Source organism: Phialemonium atrogriseum, assembly GCF_030411735.1.
Source record: "Phialemonium atrogriseum strain 8032-3 unplaced genomic scaffold QBC33scaffold_5, whole genome shotgun sequence".
NCBI lineage: Eukaryota > Fungi > Ascomycota > Sordariomycetes > Cephalothecales > Cephalothecaceae > Phialemonium > Phialemonium atrogriseum.
The window spans coordinates 1-20,860 of NW_026848142.1; the positions used below are offsets into that span (position 1 = coordinate 1).

Sequence of the window (20,860 nt, forward strand, 5' to 3'; positions counted from 1 at the left end):
CCCCCCCCCCCCCCCCCCCCCCCCCCCCCCCCCCCCCCCCCCCCCCCCCCCCCCCCCCCCCCCCCCCCCCCCCCCCCCCCCCCCCCCCCCCCCACGCACCTCCGGCATCGCCGACAATGCCAATGGCGAACCCAGCCGCGAGGCCGCAGAGCCCGACGCTCAGCCCCGCGCCGAGCTGCAGGAAGCCCGTGTGCAGGGCCATCCGCTCGACGAGGCTGCCCGAGATGATGACGCTGACGACGAGGCCGTAGATGGAGAGGATTTGGGCCATGATGGCGCAGAGGCTGGAGTTAACAACCCGCCGGCGGGGTTCGTGTTAGCTGGGTGGGCGGAAAGGAGCTTGGGTCCGAGGGGAGAGGAAGGGGAGGGGACGCCGGGGCGGGGGGCCGGGGGCCGGAAACGGGGTCGGGGCCGGGAGGGTGGGACTCTACGCACGTGTTCTGCATCAGCCTATCGGGCCGGATGATGCCCGAGGAGAAGATAGCGCCACTGGACTTGGCCGTGCCATAGGAGGCGCCGATGACGGTGAAGATGATGGAGATGGCGCACCCGAGCGCTCCGAAGAAGGACTGTTTAACCCGCGGGCATCTGGGAGGTTAGGAGATTCGAGGTTTTTTTTTTGGGGGGGGGGGTTGCTTTGCAGCCGGGAGAGACCAACGGCATAGACGGGGCTATGGGGAGACACGGGTTCGGTGTTAGTCGGGGGTGTCGACGGCGGGAATGAGGCTGAAAGTTGAAAGCTTACCAGCGATCCATGTTGATGACGTCCATCTTCCCTGAGGGTGTGGTGGACAAGCCAACGGGATGGACCTAGATCGTAAGATGGGATGGGTGTCCTTGATGCAGGAAGGACTCGTCCGATTCCAATCTGAGGTGCAAAGGACGGGATGATGAAGTCAAGCTGAGTTGAGGGACGCTCAGTTTCGCCCTTGACACATTGACAAATGCCAATGTTAATGTGCTTGGCTACACACTCACGCGGCCTCAGCCGTCAAGTGTAGGCAGAAGCATATCATGACTGCTGATTGGCCTGGTGTCGGGTTTGGCGTTTCTAGTGGCTGGGGGGAATGGACAGCCCGTCACGCCCTTCACTCGCTTATTCGGTATATATCCCCTGAGAGAGAAGTTCTAGGCCCGAAGGTCAAGAGCCAATTTCTACTGCTACGTCCGTCTACGCAAACTAGAAGGGTCTCCGGAAATGAGGCTCTGTAGGTGCGGCTCCATATAAGAGAAGTTCGTGTGCACTTGCGTCGTCGGACTCATTGGTGTCAACCTACTGCGAAGAGCGAATGAGAGCGATGTTGCAAGCCATCCATCCCTCCTGGCACGTGCCTGGGTCTAGTGTACATACCTAGATATGTAGCTACCTACTCAGAAACGCTCTTCTAGTCTAAAACATACTATACTGTGCAGTAATAATAGGCAAGAATGGGCAAGAATAGGCTCGCAGGAATCAGACGGTTCTACCAGAACAACACAAAGCCCGGAGTGGGTAGGCTTGGCTGTTACGTGGTCCAGCAACGCAAGCTGGCTCCGCCACATCGTCCAAGAATAGGTACATACCATGATACGGATCGACAGGGCGGTTCACGAAACCCTGGGGAGAGAGTGGGCTGCATTGGTCGCCCAGCCAATAGGGGCTCACCATAATCGCTGCCAAGCCATGGTGTTGCAAGAGTGTCTGATGTTCACGGCCTGTATCAGATCTGGAAATGCTCTGGGCTTCTCTTCTCTTATCTTTGATGTTTCACCTTGCTCACCTTCGTACTACGTACCAGCGATCCATGATTTCTCGATGAACGAGGTGAGTAACCTACCTATCCACAGGTAGGTAAGTCTGCGTACCTAGGTATGTACTGTACAACTACTGTCGCTCAATTGCTCCCCAATGTCAGAGTCTGGACCTCCAAAACGGGCAAGCGTCACGAAATGGCCGCGCGTCCTTGTCCACATGCCGGTCCACCTCTCGTGCCTCCGCTCTCGAAGTGAACACTTCGGTAATCGCTTGTTCAATTACTGCCAACTTACTGCCCTCGAGCGCTTTCAAGCGAACCCGCTCTGGGAGTCTAAGTACGGAGGCGCGGAGGGAGGCCTGAGAGCCTTTCACATTCAGCTAAAGAGGCGGGAGGTTCCATTGCAGTGCGCGTTGGCCGAGGGTGTACATTGTGTGCGTGTACGTACTCAGCCCCTCCGAACGCATACGCACTGGATGTTTCGTCTTCGGGGTCTCGAACCTTTCGACGTCAAGGTATGCCAGTCTTTCCAGGTTTCTTAAAACACTTTGCTTTGCCCGCCTTGGGATCGGCGCCAAGCGATACTTCGTCGATGTCAATAGGATCCCCCCTTCCCCTCGGGCAGCCTGGACTCGCTGTCGTTGTTTCTGGCCCCTACCAACATCCTCCCGTGAGACTTTGAGAGTCTTGGCAACCCTCCCGATCTCCTCTATTTCGTCTTGGCGGACCTTTCTTCAATATCTCTCTAGCTCAGGGCCTATCTTGTGCCAGCTGTGTCTGCTTCAATTTTCGGTGCCTTTTTTCTTCTTGCATATATCATATCGGTTGTGTTACGACCTAGCTCTCCATCCAAACCTGATTCGCCTGGCCGGAATTCGCTCAGCCTCGAACTTCGACGTCTTTATCTTCCAAATTCGATCGGTGGAGCAGCATTCAACCACCGTTGCGCTTCTCTGCCTGGCCACTCTTTGCCAGACAAAGGACTTGAAGCTGGCGCTCAGGTTGACCCTGGCCCGATATAACAGTCCTTTCGTGCCTCCTCATGGTTTAACGAGACGAGTGTCCGCTTTCGACCACTTCCCTGACCCAAGTTGAGGCCGAGAAAGGATAGAGCAGTAGCTCTTGGGGGAACGATGATGAAAGCAACCATATTCTTGGCCGGGGTGGCCTCTATATTGTCATCCGCGGAGGGGTTGAACCTTCCGAAGAGACAAGATGGTCCATCAAGGGTCGTCAGTTTGGATATCGAGAGGAAAACGTTCACAAATCCTGTGCAGCGGGATCGAGTACGGAGGAGAGACGCGGTGGAGGCGAGTCTCGACAACGAGGTAAGTGCTTACTGTTCTGGTCGAGGCTTTCATAGCCCCCCCGAATACAAGAGCCTAATGATGTGCGCAGCAAACTCTCTACTTTATCAACACTACTATCGGGACACCGCCGCAGTCAATAAGACTGCATCTAGACACCGGAAGCAGCGACTTGTGGGTCAACACGCCGGGCTCTGAGCTGTGCCTGGTGAAGTCCCAGCCCTGCCAGTTCGCCGGGGCATACTCAGCAAACTCCTCGTCGACCTACGAGTACGTCGGCAGCTATTTTAACATTTCGTACGTGGATGGCTCGGGGGCAAGCGGCGACTACGTCTCCGACACGGTCACGATCGGCCAACAAAAGCTCAAACGGTTGCAATTCGGTATCGGCTACTCGAGCACGTCTTCGCAGGGCATCTTGGGCATTGGGTACGAGATCAACGAGGTCCAGGTTGGCCGGGCTCAGAAGTCGCCGTACAAGAATCTCCCGTCACAGATGGTTGCGGATGGCCTGATCCAGTCTAAGGCTTTCAGTCTCTGGCTGAACGACCTGGGCTCGAACACGGGCAGCATTCTCTTCGGAGGTGTCGACAGCGAGAAGTACACCGGGCCACTCGAAACGCTCCCCATCCAGTCCGGATCCGGAGTCTTTTCCGAGTTCCTGATAACCTTGACCGACATCCAGCTGGGCACCCAGTCCATCTCGAGCAACATCGCTTTGGCTGTGCTCCTCGACTCTGGTTCCTCCCTCACCTATCTTCCGGACGAGATAGTCCAGGACATATTCAATGTCGTGGACGGCCGGTACGATACTGATGAGGGCGTCGCCTACGTACCCTGCTCCCTCGCCAGCGAAAACAAAAACCTCACCTTCACCTTCTCCTCTCCGAAAATCGCCGTATCGATGAAGGAGCTCGTGCTCAACCTCGTCACCAACAACGGCAAGCGACCGGCCTTCGAGGACGGGGTCCCCGCATGCCTGTTCGGCATCGCCCCAGCGGGGCGGGGCACCAACGTGCTGGGCGACACTTTCCTGCGCTCGGCCTACGTCGTCTACGACCTGGACAACAACGAGATCTCCCTAGCCCAGACCCGCTTCAACACGACCTCGAGCGCCGTCCTCGAGATCGGCACCGGCAACAAGGCCGTCCCGCACGCCACTTCGGTCGCCGAGGCCGTCAAGGCCACGCAGGGCATCGTGCGCGGAAATGCGAAGCTCAGGAGCTCCGCCGCTGCGGCGCCGGCGAAGCCCCTGATGGGTGCTGTCTCGGCCGCGGCGATGGCGCTCACCATCAACTTCTTACTCACCACCACCTTTGCGTAAAAATTTCCGTGTTTATCGATAAGCCCTTTTTTTCCCCCGGTATCTCACGCGGCGGGGCCGTAAGCGAGGACGGCTTTTGGAACGGGGGCATAGACAGACAGACATACATATACTGGACAGATTGCATTGGGGATGGCGTTCACTGATTTTGGTATCAAGAAGGTCCTGGGAGTTCGGTATATGCGGGTGATAGGCTATGGCAAAGAATGGGCTGCCGGCTTCTGGTTTTGCCCGGCGTTGCTCTTGTTATTTTGAATATTGATCATCGATACAGCTCTGCACCGAGGACATGCTTGGGCAGACTTGTGGATACTTTTGGGTTATGAACTGGATGTGGATGGGAAACTACTTACATAGAATGACCCACACAAGTGGACAGCCCACGATCAATGAACCTTTCCCGCTTCCTGAGGGCATCACGGTGATGCATGTGACATGTTCGCGATGATCGCACGCAACCGAGGCGTTACCCGACGGCGTATCGACCGATTCGACGTCAAGGCTCACGCTAATATCTTCGCAGCTGGTCAGAGCCCGGCGGAGGGGCAGCAGACATGCCCGCGAATGCCCGAATCGGAGGGAAGGGTGATTTGCATTGCACACACATGGAAGATATGCGCGACGGTGATAGCCTGTCTGCATGACTGGCCGAAGTCGCTCACTTTGTGATCCGCTTGCCCTCTCCCTAAGCCGTAGGTAATTGGAGCAGAGTACATGTATTTGTCTCGGTTCATGATCTTGAAGTAACCCCGAGCTTCTCTCCGGCGTTGAAAAATGCTTGGCTCTTTGTTACCCCTGGATTGGGAGGCTGGGCCACTCTCAGGCGCGAAACCCAAAGAATGTATCAGAACCACAGGCGTGTCCGCAAATCTGCGACAACAGCGTTCTACTAGGGCCTTTATTTTCAATTGCTGTTGTTCACCGGAGTGAGATCTCAATCCCAACTTTCTCATCCCGTTCCGGTGTGACCTCGACAGACATGCGGAACTCTCTTATTGATAACGGAAGATGGTCTAGGATTGATCGTTAGAAGATCCGGATGGTGTCCCGATTACTGGCACGCAAGGCAGGGATCGTCGGAAAACGTGCCAAGCGGACAGTATCCTAGAGTGGGGCCCGGCTGTGCCCGGATGCGGGACCAAATTCGGACCCCACCCGGGCCGGCCCAGCGGCCCTAATTCTGATTTAGCATGTCGGGCGGATCGACTTCGCTTTCCTACGCCGAGCCGGCTAGGGGTAATAACTTGAGAGAAACTGGAAGCAAAGTTACATGTGATGATACTTCAGCACCTAGAGAGAACTTAAGGGGCCCCAAAATTGACGAGGGATGGGCGTGTCTATACTCATGATATCATGTACTATGTATAACGGAGCAAGCAACGCACTCTACTGAGAAAGTGGTATTACAGTTTCTTCAAATCAGGCCAGCGAAGAGAGAAAGCATGGAAAACCTGGGGGGAAAAATCAAACTCCCAATCATATCCTTCGCCTTCGCCTTCGCCATAAAATCCCCCCAACTCTCCGTATAATGCTCTCTTCCCGTCCTTCCTGCCCCTGTGTCGGGACCATCCAGTGACCCTTTGGTGGAAGCAATGAAGACCATGCAGTAATACTTGATCCAGTCTGTCGAAAAGTACGGCCACGAATCGTTATCTCATTCGAATCCCAATGAGCTGTATGTCGTTGCTCTTGCCAGGCTGGCAGAAAAGAAACGCGAGCTGGAATGTGTATCGCAAAAGTTGTCGGACAAGAAAATTTACGTAATAGGAGTCAAGAAGGGGCTGAGCATCAGATCATCAGCGCTGGGCCGCTTGTTGTGATCGATCTCAAAAGTCTGGCTCAGGAACTGCTGGGCCTCGGTGCTGGCGTGCTCGGGGATCGTCGGTGTGGCCTTCGAGCCCCCAATTTTGAAGATGGCCTGGAGCTGGGTGCAGTCGGGGAAGGGGTGTGTCCCCGTCATCATCTCGACGACGAGGCAGCCGAGCGACCAGATGTCCGCCTTGCGCGTGTACGAAGTCTGCTTCACGACTTCGGGAGCCATCCAGAAGACCGAGCCCTGCAGCGACGGCCTGTGCTTGTTATTGTTGGCGCCGTTGAGAATGTTGGTTGCCTCGAGCTTCTTAGAGATGCCAAAGTCGGAAATCTTGATGGTGCCCTTGTTGTCGACGAGAATGTTTGCTCCCTTGATGTCCCGGTGGATGATGTCCCGGTTGTGGAGGTACGAGAGGCCGTTGAGGATCTGGCGCACGAAGCTGCGAACCAGCGGTTCCGGAAGAGCACCGTACGAGTTGAGCATGGTCTGGACGGAGCCGCCAGGAACATATTCGAGGAAAATGTTGAGATATTCGACAGACGAGCCACAGCCGAGGTACTGCACGATATTAGGGTGTCGGAGGTCGCGCAGGAGGCTGATCTCGCGCTTAAGTGCGTCAATCATGCTCTTCTTCCTTGAGGCGCTCTGGCTGTTGGCCCCCGGGGACGGTGTCTCAACCTGCTTGACAGCAAGCAGCTCGCCGGTAACAGCATGGAGGGCTAGATAGACGGAGCCGAACGAGCCCTGGCCAATGAGGGCACCCTTCATCCACTTACTGTCGTCCCAAGATTCGCCCGCCAGGAAGCTCTGGAGCTCTTCGTCGGCGTCCTCGCCATCCTCGGTCAAAGCCTGGCTGAGGTTTTGACCCGAGCTGACCGAAGAACCCAGGGTGCTCTGGTCGTAGTAGCCATGGCCCGTGATGTTCCCTTCGGGATCTGTCACGCTGACCGCAGCAGAGTCTGACCCGCTATCTGCGAAGGACACGTACGATTTGCGGTCCGGCTCGATCAGAGACCCTTCCTCTTGGAGGGTGTCGAGCATCGAAGATGCAACCGAATCGCGGTATCCGTGGGGAACACGACCGTGAGTATCTCGAGAACGGACCTTTGCGATCTGATTCGAGGCCGTCAACCAGCTGTCGGCGATGGTGGGGATGGGAGGGGCGTCCTGAATGCTGGAGGCGAAGCTCAGGTTACTTGCAACGCTGAGGCGGCTGTTGACCTTACTAAGGCGGGCAGACCGCCTCATTGATAACCGTGCGGTCCGGTCAATGTCCTCCCTCGAGTGATCAGGGAAGTAACTCGTCAGATCAGAAGCAATCAACTCGCTCGGCGGTCTGAGCCCCCCGAATTGGCGGAGCACCCCCTTTCTCCGGGGGACCGCACGAGCGGTATCGGCCGGAGCGGGCCTCTCAAGGTCCCTGGCCGTGTTGTAGACGTTACGCTCGCGGTCCTGGTAGGACACGGGCGAGAGTGGCGGTTGTAGCGTGTCCCAGCTCTCGCCCAAGACCTTCTGGATCTTGAGTTGGCTGCGCTTGTCGACGTTCTCAACGGCCCGGTTATGGTTCTGGGCCGCTTCCTGCATCGCAATGGCGGCGGCTCTCTCAAGTTCTGACTGGCCAGGCTCACCAGCGGGAACACGTCTCAGGATCAGGCGGTTGCGTTCCGGGCGTTTTTGATCCTTGATGATCTTCCACAGCTCCGTGTCCCCGAGACGCCGGCATTGGTTTGGGCTTGCATCGACGCCAGCGAGAACCCAGAAGCAGTAGTTGCGCTCATGGTCCTCGCGCAAGGCAAATTTCCTAAGGGTGACCCGCATAACCTCCTCGCACGTCTTGCAGTCGGCGATTTTGACAACCTTAGTCACGCCGCCAGTGGAGATGACGCGAATAACGGCCTGGCCCTGTGGCAGGGCGGCCATGAGCGAGCCATCTAAGCTTGAATTGTTTCTGGTGTGAGTCGATACTAGGCGGCCAGGTTGCGATTCAGGCGGGGACATGGGAAATCTCGAGGCAGACGAAGGCGTGGGCTGGCTACCGTATCCCTGGGCCTGCTGCGCGTACCTCGCCCGGGCTGCCCTCATATCGGCGCTAGGTAGCGGGGAGGCGGGCCTCGACAAACCTTTGCTTGCGTCGAGGGACATTGTGACATCGTACTGCCGAGAGAATCTCTTGCTCGACTGGCTCGGCTGTATTCCTCGACTGTTGGCGGAATTAGGATGGCGCGGCGAGCCAACTGATGGCGCATAGTGGATATCTAGCCCCCCAAAAGATTCCTAGCGGAGCGTTAGCAGTCGGTTCGGACGGTTAATGGGGCCATGATACTCACCCTATTCCTCTTCTTCTGGTTGGCATATGCCTTTGTCCTCAACTTCTTAATGCCGAGGAACAGTCGGACTCGATCTCCAACCTTGTCGATTCCCATCTCTTTGAGGACTTCCTTGTCCATCTCTAGAAGATTCTCGCCATTGATATGGTTCTTGCGGAACAGCTTCTCATACTCGCCGCATTTCACGCTTCGAAGATATTCGCACACCTGGTCCTCGTCCCAGTTCTTAACCGAGTCGGGGCCGTCGCCTTCAGAAAACTCGGATTCAGTCGGACTAGCAAAAGACGGGTTGGACATGGCGACGGCAGGCGGTCTCCGCGCGGGGGCATAGGCGGTCTGGGGCGCGCTGGCCACCATATTCGAGCCAGACGAGCCCAGCGGAGCCGGGAACGCCGACTTTGCTAACATGGCCATTGTCGAGTCCTGTTAGGTCGGCATGGGCTTTTAGAGTTCAAGGGGTATGTTCGGATGACGACTCGAGTCGGAAGCCGTCGTATGGAGAGATATCGATGGGCCGGGTGCGAGGAGCCCTGTGGCCAGCGGAGAAGCCGTGGCCAGAGGCGGGGGCGAGGCAGTGTGTTGGAGGGAGAAATGCCACGCAGTCGGCAAAGGCGATAAGTTGTATTTATTCAGAGGGACGAAACTCGCGGCTTCGTACTCTCGGCTTCAGCTTCAGCAATGGCCACCAGCCCGCCAGCCACTTGGGTGGGTGAGCGAGGAAGGGAGCGCAGCAGCGACAGGAGGCGCAGATCAACAACGGACAGCGGAGGCTCTGTCAGCTCTTGGGCCGCAGCCTAGCAGAGGAATTAAGAGGAAACAAAGAGGGGAGGATGAGGCGGCTTGTGCAAGGGTCAGCAGCCAAAAAAAGAAATGTCGGTATGGGAGGATTGGATGGGGGCAATTTGGAAGAATTGGGATTGCAGGACAGGCTGATGTGTGGAGGTTCTTTGTTCTTCAAGTCTCACACATGTGAGCGCAGGGAGTAGGCGTTTAGTGGTGGGAGCCCGGTGGTGGCCACGATTGGGCGGGATGGCCTGTCGAGGGCCACAAAACGAACCACCGGTCTCGCCTATCGCCAGGGGAATGGGGGTGCCCCCCTGCCAGGCCCCGAAAAGAGCGCTACCTGGGCGGCAACTGGCGTGAAACACTCCATCCCCAAAGTGGGTCGTGCACAACACCACAAGACTCGAGAGATGGGACCAACTGGCAAATAATCGCAACCTGGAAAGTTGCCAACAGAGTGATGAACGACAAAAATACTGCGTAGTATACAAATACACTGCATTTCGTGACTACCTTGTGAGGTCAGTCGCTTCTTGGTCTTTTCCACCCTGCCCTTGCTCTCTACTGGAAGTGGAAACCCGAACCAAATCGGAAGAACAAAGACGAAAGAACGGAGATGGTAATCAAAAGATGCAGAGGATCGGGTTTCACAGTATTCGCCACTTCCTTGACAATACGATGATGCATGCCAGTACCGCATCTCATCTCCATGTGGTAACGATGGCAGTCCCGAATTCTCTTGCATTGATCTCCTTGTCGTTGACTCATCGCCAGCATGGAGAACCGGTAAACCGGGAGCTACTGCGTTAAACACTGCACCCCAAAGCGCTACAATCTCCAAACCCAAAACACTGGGAGTACTGGGCAGCCCAAGTCTAACTGGCTAACGTGCACTACGCTGTTCGTAGCGCCGTTGATTGGCCAGTGGTCTCTCCAGCCGATTTCCTATTGGTGGGAAGGAGGCGACGAAAAGACGAAAAGGCTTGAAGAAGAGAAGAAATCAGTGAAACATGGACCGTTTCAGGTTGAGCCCCTAGCGATCCTAGCGATGATGCACTTGGTCCGCCCGACCAGCGACCACCCTTCGCTTGACCAGTTTGAAGATAATAGCGTTTATCCCCCCATAACACCAAGCACTATCGTGGAGGCCGGCATTTCGCTGCGTTTGACTGCATTTGACTGTCAACGTTTCTGCGGACGATGACCAATGAGCACATCAAGATTACTTGCGCCGGCCGGTCAAGAGAGCATGGTGGGCCAAGTAGTCGGGGCGATCGCGCCGCGGGGCACTTCATCTCATAAATGACGTCTTCAAGCGGTGGTGGAGGGCAAACTTTGCCAGAAGTGCAAACCCGGGATGCCGAGGGGAAAGATCCCTCCTACCACACCCAGGTCATCGGCACATTCATTTGAGCTACCCAGAATATTCGGTAACTACGGACATAGCCAAGTACCCCCTGATAACTTGTGAGAAAAGATCCAAGGATCTTTGAAGGTACGGCTGTTGGGTGTCACGTGGGTGTATGATACTGCTGAAGCACGGAGCACGCAGCACTCGGATACCATACCGGATATGCCATGGATGTACGTCTGTACGACGTACAGTACTACTCTATTACGGATGAGACCTCCAACGGCCGCCGATCCGGAGTTGATGGTTGTGGTTAGAGTTCTTGAATCAGGAGCACGGAATGTCCCTTCACGCAGCATCATTGTGGTCCGTGATGCTCGGGTTGATGGAGCTCACAGGTGCCAGAACCCTGCCTTCCTGTTCTCTTGGGCGCGCTGCCCTGAGGAGACCAGTCCAATGGTTGGGGAATTGGCAATGTCCTGTGATAAGAGATTCCCAGATGAGGCAACTCCTCTTACGCCTTGGGCTGATCTTCCTAATGAGTAAACAATGTCCTCCAAGTGTTTGCGTTCTTCCAATGCTGCATCCCCAGGTCGTTGATTAACGATCCTAAGATCGCAGACACGGCACAGGCATGTCCCAATCAGAAGACGAAAGTTGCTGGGAGATCGTCATGTTTGGTCTTCGGAAGGAAAATAATTTCGCCCGTTGGACCTTTAAATCTCTAAATAATGATTAGAGAGGATAATATCGTTTATCTCCCAGAGCTGTTTCATGACAACCTCTTGGCAAGGCATCGACCCTCTCCTCTCCCTCAACTCGTGCCAAATTGAGTCTACTACCCTACTCGTGCCTAAAGGGCACCCCACAGGAGAAAACCCTCAGAGCTGGGTCACGAACCAACTGAGTTGGAAGAGAACATCCAAAGCGTGAGGAGGTTGTGACGTGGCATGCCATGCATTTTGCTCATCTGTCGCATGTAGAGGTACAGTACATGTCAGGTGTGTACTCGAAGCCTTGGCTAAACGAGTGTAGAGAACTGGGGAAAACGGGTACAATCATATTATTATTAGATTTATTTCCTGTTTTTCCGCCTTTTTTTTTGGTTGGGGGGGGGGGGATTCGTGGGACCTGAAGTGGTGTTTTTATCTTGAATTAATTGGTTCTAAAAATAGAAATGATAGGTCTCTAGCAACGAAATATGGATTCAGGATCCAAACAACCCGTATTACCTCTGCTTAGAGACACCGTCAACCTCAATAACGCACTCGAGGGCGACGATACGTTCTTGCTCATCTCTCTTACGCTCGCAAGAGGGAGGAATTCCTTTCATTCATCGAAGCCCACAGGGAGGACATCGAAGCTCTCCTTTGCCGGCAGCTCGATGTTCCCTACTGTAGGCTTGGAAGGAGGGAAATGTGGAAGACGGGGAGCTTTAACATCGTCATCCCGGCATTTCCCAACTCTCCTCCCGATGAAGTGGTAATTGTCATGGGTTCGCGATGGCACCTTTTCTACCCTACCCCTGCTTTATCGTCTTGGTAGCAGATGTCTAGAGCTTCCGGGAATGATTTACATTCGCTTTTCTCTGCCCTACAAGATTAGCGAGGAAGAAGAGCCGGGGAATGTCGACGAGAAAGTCCGCTCCGAAGCTGCAACGTATATCTGGCTGCAAGAAAACTGCCCAGATGTGCCAATCCCGTCACTTTTGGGCTTTGGGCTTCCTGGCGGCCAATGTGTGGGTGAAATGCTGAGCATCCAATCCAGACCGACCCGTCGCAGCTTGTCCAAGACCGAGCGGATTCTATTGTTGCTCTTTTCTCGCTCGACTGCTTTGGTCAATGCGCCGTCATACCTCCTCCCTTTTCTCTCGCCCTGTCCTGCCTTACATACAGAGACAGGATCCCAAGCCGCTCGGGTTGGGGTATCTAATTTTGAGCAAGGTCGAAGGGAGCCATTGCACGTAACCTGGGAAAAGTACCGGCACGGCGCCCAGTACAGGGCCAATCCGTTCCGGCATCTCTGTCGCATTTTGCTGTCAATGAACGCATTGCCCTTTCTCGCATTGGCTCGCCGACAATTGACTCTCAAGGTCTCATCACTCGCCAACCGGCCTCTCACTCTATACTTCCACATGTATTGCAACGCGTCCCATCTGGTATTCCACGCGAGAGGACGTACGGCTCCATTGAGCCGTACATTTTTGATCTCCTTCGATTACAGGACTCCAAACTCCTGCACCAGCCAAACGCCATCCACAACAAGGCCGATGGAGAGATACAGGCGGCCGCCCTTACCGGTCTTTGTGCTAGCATGCACCATTTCCTTCAGCACGAATACTGCGATGGACCCTCCTTCATGACCCTGACAGAGATGCACCAGAGTAACATCTTCGCCGACGAGCAGTGAAACATTACCGACATTATCGACCTAGAATGAGCATGCTCTCAGCTTGTCCAGATGCAACTTCCCCCATACTGGTTGTCGTCGAGAGCTGTTGATATGATCAAGTCGCCGAATTGCTGGACGAGCTGAAGTCTTTGATCGACCAATATGTGGACATATACGAGGGCAAGGAGACTAAGCGTAACGGGTCTCTCCTCCAGGCCCCCATCATGCGGCGAGCTTGGGACAGCGGGAGCTATTGGTTTTTCCATGCCGTTACTGTCCCGAAGGGTATGTACAACATCTTCCAGATGCACATCCGACCGCTCTTCGAGGGCGAGCGAGGCAAGGAAAACATGCCAGGTTTTGACAAGTTTTGGCCGTACTGGGCTCCGAATGCGAAGGAGATGATTGAGAAGATGATCAGGGACTAGAAGGAGTACGAAGTGCAGATACTCCGACAGTTCGGGATGACTGTCGAGGAGTACAACGCCCAACCGGACCCTTGATGGGGCTCTGCGCTTAATGACTTCGTTTTACTGTCTGCAGGGCGTGAGTAAAGGGGGCCACGGTCGCTCCAGGGTGCTCTTTATCGCTCCACGGCGACCATGGGCCCAAGGCAGGAAGGAACTTGTAATGCCACTCTCTCAGAGACGTGAGCAGAGAACTGGCGGGATGGCACTCAAATGTCCATTTGGGCTCAGTTGGCGCATCGCCCTGCATCCTGGAGAAATCTAGGTCTCGTGCCCCGAGACACTTTGCCCCCGCCTAGCCGGTCAGGGAAGCATTTGGGTGTAATTAGGGCGGTCCGTCTTCGTGAGTTTCGGGTCATCAAGGGCGGTACGGTAGTCGTGTTCGTCAAAGGGGTCGTAATGTACGGTAAAGTGCACGGACCTCCGGTAGGGCTCGCCGGAGACGGCGATCTGGTGCAATCTCGGGTGGTACCCGACTGACTAATGCGTACCTATGTACCTAAGAATATCCATATGCCCGTCCAGGTGGCCCCGATTAAAAGCACGTCGCATCCAGAGTTAGAGTTCTTTGAGGTGTCTATCCGATTCTCCTCATCACACTGGCTTTCGCATGCCTGCTGTCAAACATTTACCCCACAGTGGTTCAGACAGACTCATATATGTCTTCTTGTGCATCTCCTTAGCTTGGTATCACGGCTGGGAGTGAAAGCCTCCGGATGAGACCTTGATCCATTTGACATTCCATCTTCTCCTTTCGCACTTCAAGGGTTTTCTTGGCGGTGAAACTACACGTGTTGGATGGGATCTGGCTGATCCTGCCGGATTTTGCTGATGTCGGTCAAGCCACGTCTGACAGCTGAAGCGGCCTCCACAAACTTAGATCCCCAGCCCAGCAGCGGGGAAGGTCTGGACCCGAAGCCTATTGGACAATGCCCTTGTCTCAACCTACACTAGAATGATATCATAGTTTGGGTCGAAGCGGCTCAGATGGCAGGAGCTGCGGGGAGCTGCGAGCAACTTGCTTTTCGAGGGGCAATTAACCAACCGCTTGGCGGATTCAGCTCCTTGGCTCACCTTATTGACTTTCGATCTCCTCCTCACTCCTGGTGAGCCCTAAGCTTCTCCTCATTCACATTCAACTTAATACTGCAAAACCTCTACCCTGGTTTGGAGTCTTTGGAGGAATGCTGGATGTGCCTTGCCTGATCACAGTAGGCCTTGGCGGCCCTTCGAGGCTGTGATATCGACGTTCCGCCTTCTTTCCAGGGAAACCAAGAGTAATGGGCTGAGAAGTTTCCGTCTCGCATCCCTGCCGCCACGCTCGTTGATCTCGTTTGAGCCTTTTTCCTACTCAATGGCTCTCAAGGCCTTCGGGATCCGACATCGACAACGGATATCGCCTCCGATGCTCCTTTCTCTTAAGTGAATCATTATCTCGGTCCTCGCTATAACTCGCCCACCCGGTCTTGGTCATAGTCGCTGTTGGAAACCTAACTCCTTGACAACAACTTTTCCGAAACACTCCTCCTTTTCTTGTTCATATTTTCGGGCTCGAGGGTTTCTTGCTTCTGCGGGAAACTCATTGATCACCAATTACCTTACGGTTCGGCAAGCCTCTGCGCTGAAATCGTCAGCTGGTGTTACCCAGCTGAGACTAGCCGACTGGCTGCGTGGCGGTCTGGACTACCATAACGTGCCCGACACACGACATTGGGTTTCGAGATTCCTAGAATTACGGAATTCAACACATTGTGTCTCTCAGTTTGGTCCGGACCAACTAACTACACTCAACACCGTTTTAAAGACGAGGGTCGCTTCAGGTACCCAGACACGAAGCTGTAAGTGTCTTGCTGGCCACAGGTGCCTCGTACGCTGGTACCATCAGGTGCTGAATCTATGTTGAACCCGCAGACGAGAGGGAAGCAAGACTCGCCGCGAACCATGGACCTCCTTCGCAGGAGGCAAGGTGACACGATGCCGTTCCATGCCCAACAGTCTGGTGAATCTGATACCGCCATAACGCGAGCCACGTCGATTCCGAGCTCGCCAACAAGTTCCGAAGGGAGCAAGACAGCCGATTTCTTGCGGTACATGAAAGACAGGGCAAGAAGGCCGTTCAGTCGTGACTCGCCGCCTCTGAGTATGACCCCAATGGAACCACCAGGGGGCGGTCAGCACGGCAGGAGGCCTTCCAAGTCCCTGGCCCAGTCAGCCGCATTTGAGCTTCTTAGTCGGCGAAACTCGGGGTTCTCGGACGACCGCAGCAGCGTGTCCAGGACACCCACGACCCTTAGCACGAGTTCCGTGTCGAGTGTCGACTGGCGATCCCAGAGAGTAGAAGGATTTGCCCAGCTGGAGCCAGACTCTCATCTCTCGAGACACAAGACGCCTCATATCGTCGTTACGTCGGGTTACATCGTGAAGGTGAGGAGGCACTCTGACGCCATAGTGCTGTTCCCACAGCTGGCAAAAGAGGCACCTCCGGGCATCCCAGAAAGCGCTCCAGAGCCCCTTCTTGTAATACCCATCGGTGCAGTCGTCTCTGTTTTCGCCACTGAAAGTGCTCGATACCCGTTCGGCTTTGAGGTCTGGTGGCAAAGCCATAATACGACGAGGTTTCGACATGCCTGCTTCTTCTTTCCCCTTCTGGTGGAGAGAGAGGAGCAGATGGACCGCATTTCAAACGCTATTCGGGCAAACAACGATGGATCGAAAGACCTTCCCAGGTACCCCTGGGAGGTTGAGGGTCCCATCCGGAGACTATTCGCTGCTGAAGAGCCGAAATATCAACATCACAGGCTCGAAATATTCCCCGTGGTCCCGAGAGGCGCGACTCGGAAGAACAGCTTACCCAAGAGCGACGATAAATCACCCAAGTCTCTCGAGGGACATTCATTCTATCTTGCCATTGGAGCTAATCTCTGCTTCTATATTGAGATATGCAAGGGCACAAATAAGCGGGGAGAAGTCTCGATGAAACATTCCAGCTTTGGCCTCATTACCTTGGAACGTTTCCAAGGGGACTGGGCGCCGCAGCAAGAGGAATTCAACATCACATTTCGGTGAGTCGAATTTCGGCCCAGCCAGACAGGCTTCCCCTGTCTTTGGCCTGGCAGCTAACGAAGATAGGGACCCCTTCAAAGCCCCTGTGACCCTGGAGCTCGCGAGCCGATATTATCGACAAATCATCCGCGTCTTTGGCAAAGCCGATAGATGTCTCAAACCGGCGTGGCCGCAGACTTGGCAGAACCTGGAGATCTTCCGCATATCTGAGCTTAAGGAGCCTCAGTATCTCGTTCCCCGTGGGAACTATGGCAGCGTTCACAGGACTCTTGATGCCTATACTGCGGCATATCGCTGCAAGCCCGTTGACTGGGAAGTCAACTGGAGAACGCAATTCGCTCCTGAATTCCGACTGCTCCCTTCCAAAGATGGCGCCCGCTACTCGCACATGCAGCTCTTGGCGGTGCTTAGAGCGCTGAGGTATAATGACTATTTCAGATCTCTGTCTTTCCGCGATGTCGATCTATCCGTCCTGTTCAACTGCTTCGACCGGTATTCCAGGAGAAGCGGCGTAGCTTATCTTAGTCGGAGCTGTAAGTGCTTTAGCCACTGGTGAATGCCAATAATCGCGGTCGGGTACCTAACGTGTCCTTCAGGTGTTGCCCTTGGAGCCGACGAGATCGAAGCTCTGCATCTTAGCCCCGTCCTTCAAAATGAGTTTCACGCCCTAGCTTTCTGTGCCGAAACAATCCGGCAAATCGACTTCAGCAACACGTTCAGGGCCTTCCCAGCACGAGCGAAGAACACTACCGACGCGCTTCTCAGTGTGCAGTTCCTTCCCCCGATATTGAACCTGCTTGAATCGACCTCGGCCAAATGCAACAACCTAATACTGAGCGGAAACGCGCTTGGGCGGGCTGATGTTACACACTTGGGTAAGTTGCGCAGTTCGCCCGATTCTTGAGACTTCAGCTCATCCATCTATAGTTGATAGCCTGAAGATGGGACGGCTCCAGGGATTAGACGTTTCTCGGTGCGGCCTGTCCGACATGGACCTCCGGGACCTATTTGAAGCCATCGGATACAATGCCCACCCAGTCCAGTTGCTGGATATCTCGGGGAACTTGGGCCGCATCCCTGCAACGATGTTACCAAACACGATCGGCCTTTTCATGGAGTTAAGGGAACTGAATCTCTACGGGACTCTCTTGGGTGCTGTTCAGGGGCCGTTGCTTCCATTCGAGGCTCTGGATAATCTGGTTCATCTCCAAGAACTGGATATTTCTCACTCCAAGGTATTTTTTTTATCCCCCCCCCCAAAAAAAACCCCCCCTGGCAACTCCTAGACGATTGTTTACTAACACAGACAAGGTCAACGAGGCTACTCTTTATGACCTCGAAAGGTACTTACTGCACAGGACGTGGAGACTTGAAAGCGACGAGGGGGCGGTATCGAACTTTCGGAGGTTAGTGCTAAACAACTGCGGCATAACCGGGAAAGAAGCGTCCAAACTGTTCAATGCCATTGGAGAGGACCATGGACTCCACATGTTCCTGAGCGGGAACCCACTGGAGGACGGCATTGGCTACCTGGCCCACGCCATACAACACAGCCGGGGCCCCGCGGGCCTTCACATGGACATGATAGAGTTCAGGGACGAGAGGAACTATGCTCTTCTCATGAATGCCCTCACCGTCACGGAACACCTCTCTCTCCTCAGCCTAGTGGGCACGGCCCCAACGCCTTCTCCGAACGTACCTTGCAGCGAAGAGACCTTGCGAACAGTGGAGGATTTCTTCTCACGAAACAAATCCGTCTCCTACCTCGACCTGTCAGGCTATTGCGGGAAGCTTGACGAAGGCCAGCTCGCGAAGGGGTTTGGCCATGCCTTGCAGGGCCTGGCCAGGAACGAGACCCTGACACACCTCTGGATCCGCAACCAGAACCTCCACGAAGACGTGGGCACCCTGGGAACCGTCCTCCGCCAGAACCGGACCCTGATGATGTTTGACTGCCAAGGTAATGGCTTCAACCTCACGAGTCTGCAATTCCTGGTCCAGGCTCTCAAGGACAACTGCTCCATCGTCGAGTTCCCCCTGTCCCCGGGCGAGAGAGACCGCATCTGGCAGCGAGTCCTCGTCGGCTGGCAGCAACACCCAGAGCAGAAATCGACGTTGAGGCTTGCGAAGAATCGACCGAGTGATCAGGAGAGCGCGCTCAGGAAGGCGTTTGAACAGAACCTCGCCGAACTGGACGGCTACCTGGACCGTAACCTGAGTGCGCAGGAACAAGGTGCTAGTGACGAGACATGGAATCCAGGCACCTCATCTCTAGGCAAAGGGAGCAGAGGTCGCTGGCCGATGGAGCTACAGACGACGACGACGACGACGACGACGACGGCAGGGAAAGACGCGAGTCGTCGTCCGGAGGAGAAAACAGCGGCAGGAACCGCGCGGCGTAGGGGAACGGTCCGCTCGTCAGCCATCTCGATCAACACGTCGGACTCGACCCCGTACCACGTCCGCCCGGAGGAGGGCATGGAGAGCCCCACCGATACGGTCGGCTCCGCGTCGGTGACGCCTCCCGAGCCGGCGGGCCCGGGCACGCCTGAGGATCTGATCTTCCAGAGAGTGATGCAGAATCTTAAAGAGAATGAGTACGGCGATGTGTAAAAGTGTTTTGGGCGCAGGAATATGCAAGTTAGAAAGGGGCCAAAAGGGGGGAAAAGTGCAGCGCGCAGTGCCGTCTTGGGGATGAGTGGGAAAATAGGAACAGCCGGGTTTGTCTTCCAAACGCGCCTTAGTATTATATTGTTGTACATAAGTCTACACGATGTTGGAACATAGGTGATACCCATCCATAGACGGGCTGGCACATTCACACCTGCCACGGGACGGAGATGATTTACATCCAACAAAAGCTCAAGCTCTATAAATACATACATACATTGGGGGAATAAAATGCCATCGGATTACCCACTTGGGCACCTCATGCCCAAGACTTGCGCGTCGTCTTGCGATAGATAGGCCTCATGGCGATGGCCGTCCCCTTGACGGCCAAGCCGCCCTCGGGGCCCTCGACCCAGACGTGCCACTTCTTCTTGCTGGCGTCGCTCTCGTTGGCGCTCAGCTTCAGGCACACCTTCATCGCCTCCCCGGCGTACAGCGGCGCTACGTTCCTGTAGTCCAGGTTGAGCAGGTGCCAGCCCTGGTCAGCTGCTGTTGCAGCCGCTGCCCCTGTCCCGTCCTCGGCCTCGGCCTCGGCGACGACCTCGCCCAGCCGCGACCGCACCAGCGCTAGCATGAGTGAGAGGGTCAGCGGGCCGTGCACCAGGATCCCCGCGTGGCCCTCCTGTTCGCGCGCGTACAGCGGGTCGATGTGGATGGCGTGGGCGTTGAAGGTCAGGGCGCTGAAGTGGAAGAGGAGCCTCGCGTCAGGGGTGATGGTGAAGCTCGAGTCGGCCTTGAAGGGTGCTTTATTGTGGGGTTAGCCTCCGGTATTGCCGTATTGGAAACGTCGGGACGTAAAAGCAGGGGGATCGGGAAGTTGCAAAACCAGGCCTTACATCTCACGACCTTCCTCGGCCGATCCGCCAGCGCGCCGTCGCTCTCCCTCAGGAACACCAGCCTTCTCACCTCCTCGACGTCCGGGCGGGCCCGCACGACGGCAACGGCCCTCTCGTCGGCGGCCTCGCCCTGCATTTGCGCCTGCGCCTCGGCCTTGCCGCGCGCCGTGCCGTCGCTGCTGCCGCCGCCGTGGTACTCGACGGGGCCGTACCGCCTGACCACGTCGACGAGGACCTTTTCGGAGGAGCCCTGCAGGCCCGGGACGTCGGCGTCGGGGGCGCCGCCGGCCCGGAGCAGCGGCGGCTCGACGGACTCGACGCAGACGGCGCGCCGGCCGTCCAGGCGCAGGCGCTCCTCCCAGCCGTCGGCGAAGGTGACGGAGCCGCCGGCCCACAGGCGGCGGACGAAGGGCGCGCCGGGGCAGTGGTCGCGGTCGGCGCCGTCGGGGGCCAGGCGGGAGCCGGGCGCCTGCGGCGGGAAGTACACCAGGTGGTGGCCCAGCGGCATGGCCAGCGCGTTGTCTGCCTGGTCCTTGACGGACATGGACCGCGGCGGGCAGCGCAGGTCCGGGCCGACTGTGTCGGGAGCGCGGGACGCGCCGCCCCGCGCGGCGTCGGCGAGGAGCTTGGACTGGTGGTTGTAGGCCTGTAGGCGGCGGGCGAAATGGGCCGGCTGGCAGCGGCGCGGGAGGTGTTCTGCTAGGCTGACGTTCAGGAGGTGCGAGGGCATGGGCGAGAGCACGTCGAAGATGGGCTTGGCCGGCCGGCTGGCGATGGCCTTCTTCGCCTCCTGGA

General features: G+C 56.0%; 7 protein-coding genes across 7 annotated transcripts; 4 read left to right on the forward strand and 3 right to left on the reverse strand.

The window, feature by feature from the left end:
- Positions 1 to 95: 95 nt before the first annotated feature.
- Positions 96 to 892, reverse strand: QBC33DRAFT_297301 (v-type h+-transporting atpase 16kda proteolipid subunit; the record flags this gene model as incomplete). The annotated part of the gene is made up of 4 exons (XM_060423385.1): positions 746 to 892; positions 659 to 671; positions 436 to 569; positions 96 to 284 (listed from the first exon to the last, which is right to left on the reverse strand). Coding segments are annotated over exons 1-4 (362 nt in total), but the record flags the coding sequence as incomplete, so codon positions are not given.
- Positions 893 to 3,042: 2,150 nt separating this feature from the next.
- QBC33DRAFT_529102 (putative aspartic-type endopeptidase) lies at positions 3,043 to 4,776 on the forward strand. The gene has a single exon (XM_060427116.1). The coding sequence runs from the start codon at positions 3,537 to 3,539 to the stop codon at positions 4,362 to 4,364; it is 828 nt and encodes a 275-aa protein (XP_060285997.1). The 5' UTR covers positions 3,043 to 3,536; the 3' UTR covers positions 4,365 to 4,776.
- A 1,344-nt stretch (positions 4,777 to 6,120) lies between these two features.
- QBC33DRAFT_446425 (kinase-like domain-containing protein) lies at positions 6,121 to 8,918 on the reverse strand (the record flags this gene model as incomplete). The annotated part of the gene is made up of 2 exons (XM_060424375.1): positions 6,121 to 8,451; positions 8,505 to 8,918. 2 exons carry the CDS (start codon positions 8,916 to 8,918, stop codon positions 6,121 to 6,123), a joined length of 2,745 nt encoding a protein of 914 aa, XP_060285998.1.
- Positions 8,919 to 10,706: 1,788 nt separating this feature from the next.
- On the forward strand, positions 10,707 to 11,480 carry QBC33DRAFT_297356 (uncharacterized protein). Its single transcript, XM_060423386.1, has 3 exons — positions 10,707 to 10,782; positions 10,840 to 11,200; positions 11,253 to 11,480. Exons 2-3 carry the CDS (start codon positions 10,979 to 10,981, stop codon positions 11,364 to 11,366), a joined length of 336 nt encoding a protein of 111 aa, XP_060285999.1. The 5' UTR covers positions 10,707 to 10,782; positions 10,840 to 10,978; the 3' UTR covers positions 11,367 to 11,480.
- Positions 11,481 to 11,839: 359 nt separating this feature from the next.
- QBC33DRAFT_576366 (uncharacterized protein) lies at positions 11,840 to 13,457 on the forward strand (the record flags this gene model as incomplete). Its single annotated transcript, XM_060430905.1, has 8 exons — positions 11,840 to 11,922; positions 11,955 to 12,120; positions 12,197 to 12,376; positions 12,406 to 12,423; positions 12,536 to 12,774; positions 12,813 to 13,021; positions 13,079 to 13,134; positions 13,176 to 13,457. 8 exons carry the CDS (start codon positions 11,840 to 11,842, stop codon positions 13,455 to 13,457), a joined length of 1,233 nt encoding a protein of 410 aa, XP_060286000.1.
- A 1,980-nt stretch (positions 13,458 to 15,437) lies between these two features.
- On the forward strand, positions 15,438 to 19,172 carry QBC33DRAFT_446585 (RNI-like protein; the record flags this gene model as incomplete). The annotated part of the gene is made up of 5 exons (XM_060424384.1): positions 15,438 to 16,558; positions 16,626 to 17,092; positions 17,156 to 17,434; positions 17,487 to 17,794; positions 17,871 to 19,172. The coding sequence occupies 5 exons, from the start codon at positions 15,438 to 15,440 to the stop codon at positions 19,170 to 19,172; spliced, it is 3,477 nt and encodes a 1,158-aa protein (XP_060286001.1).
- A 126-nt stretch (positions 19,173 to 19,298) lies between these two features.
- Positions 19,299 to 20,481, reverse strand: QBC33DRAFT_529119 (HotDog domain-containing protein). The gene is made up of 2 exons (XM_060427117.1): positions 20,066 to 20,481; positions 19,299 to 19,973 (listed from the first exon to the last, which is right to left on the reverse strand). The coding sequence occupies exons 1-2, from the start codon at positions 20,199 to 20,201 to the stop codon at positions 19,489 to 19,491; spliced, it is 621 nt and encodes a 206-aa protein (XP_060286002.1). The 5' UTR covers positions 20,202 to 20,481; the 3' UTR covers positions 19,299 to 19,488.
- Positions 20,482 to 20,860: the final 379 nt, after the last annotated feature.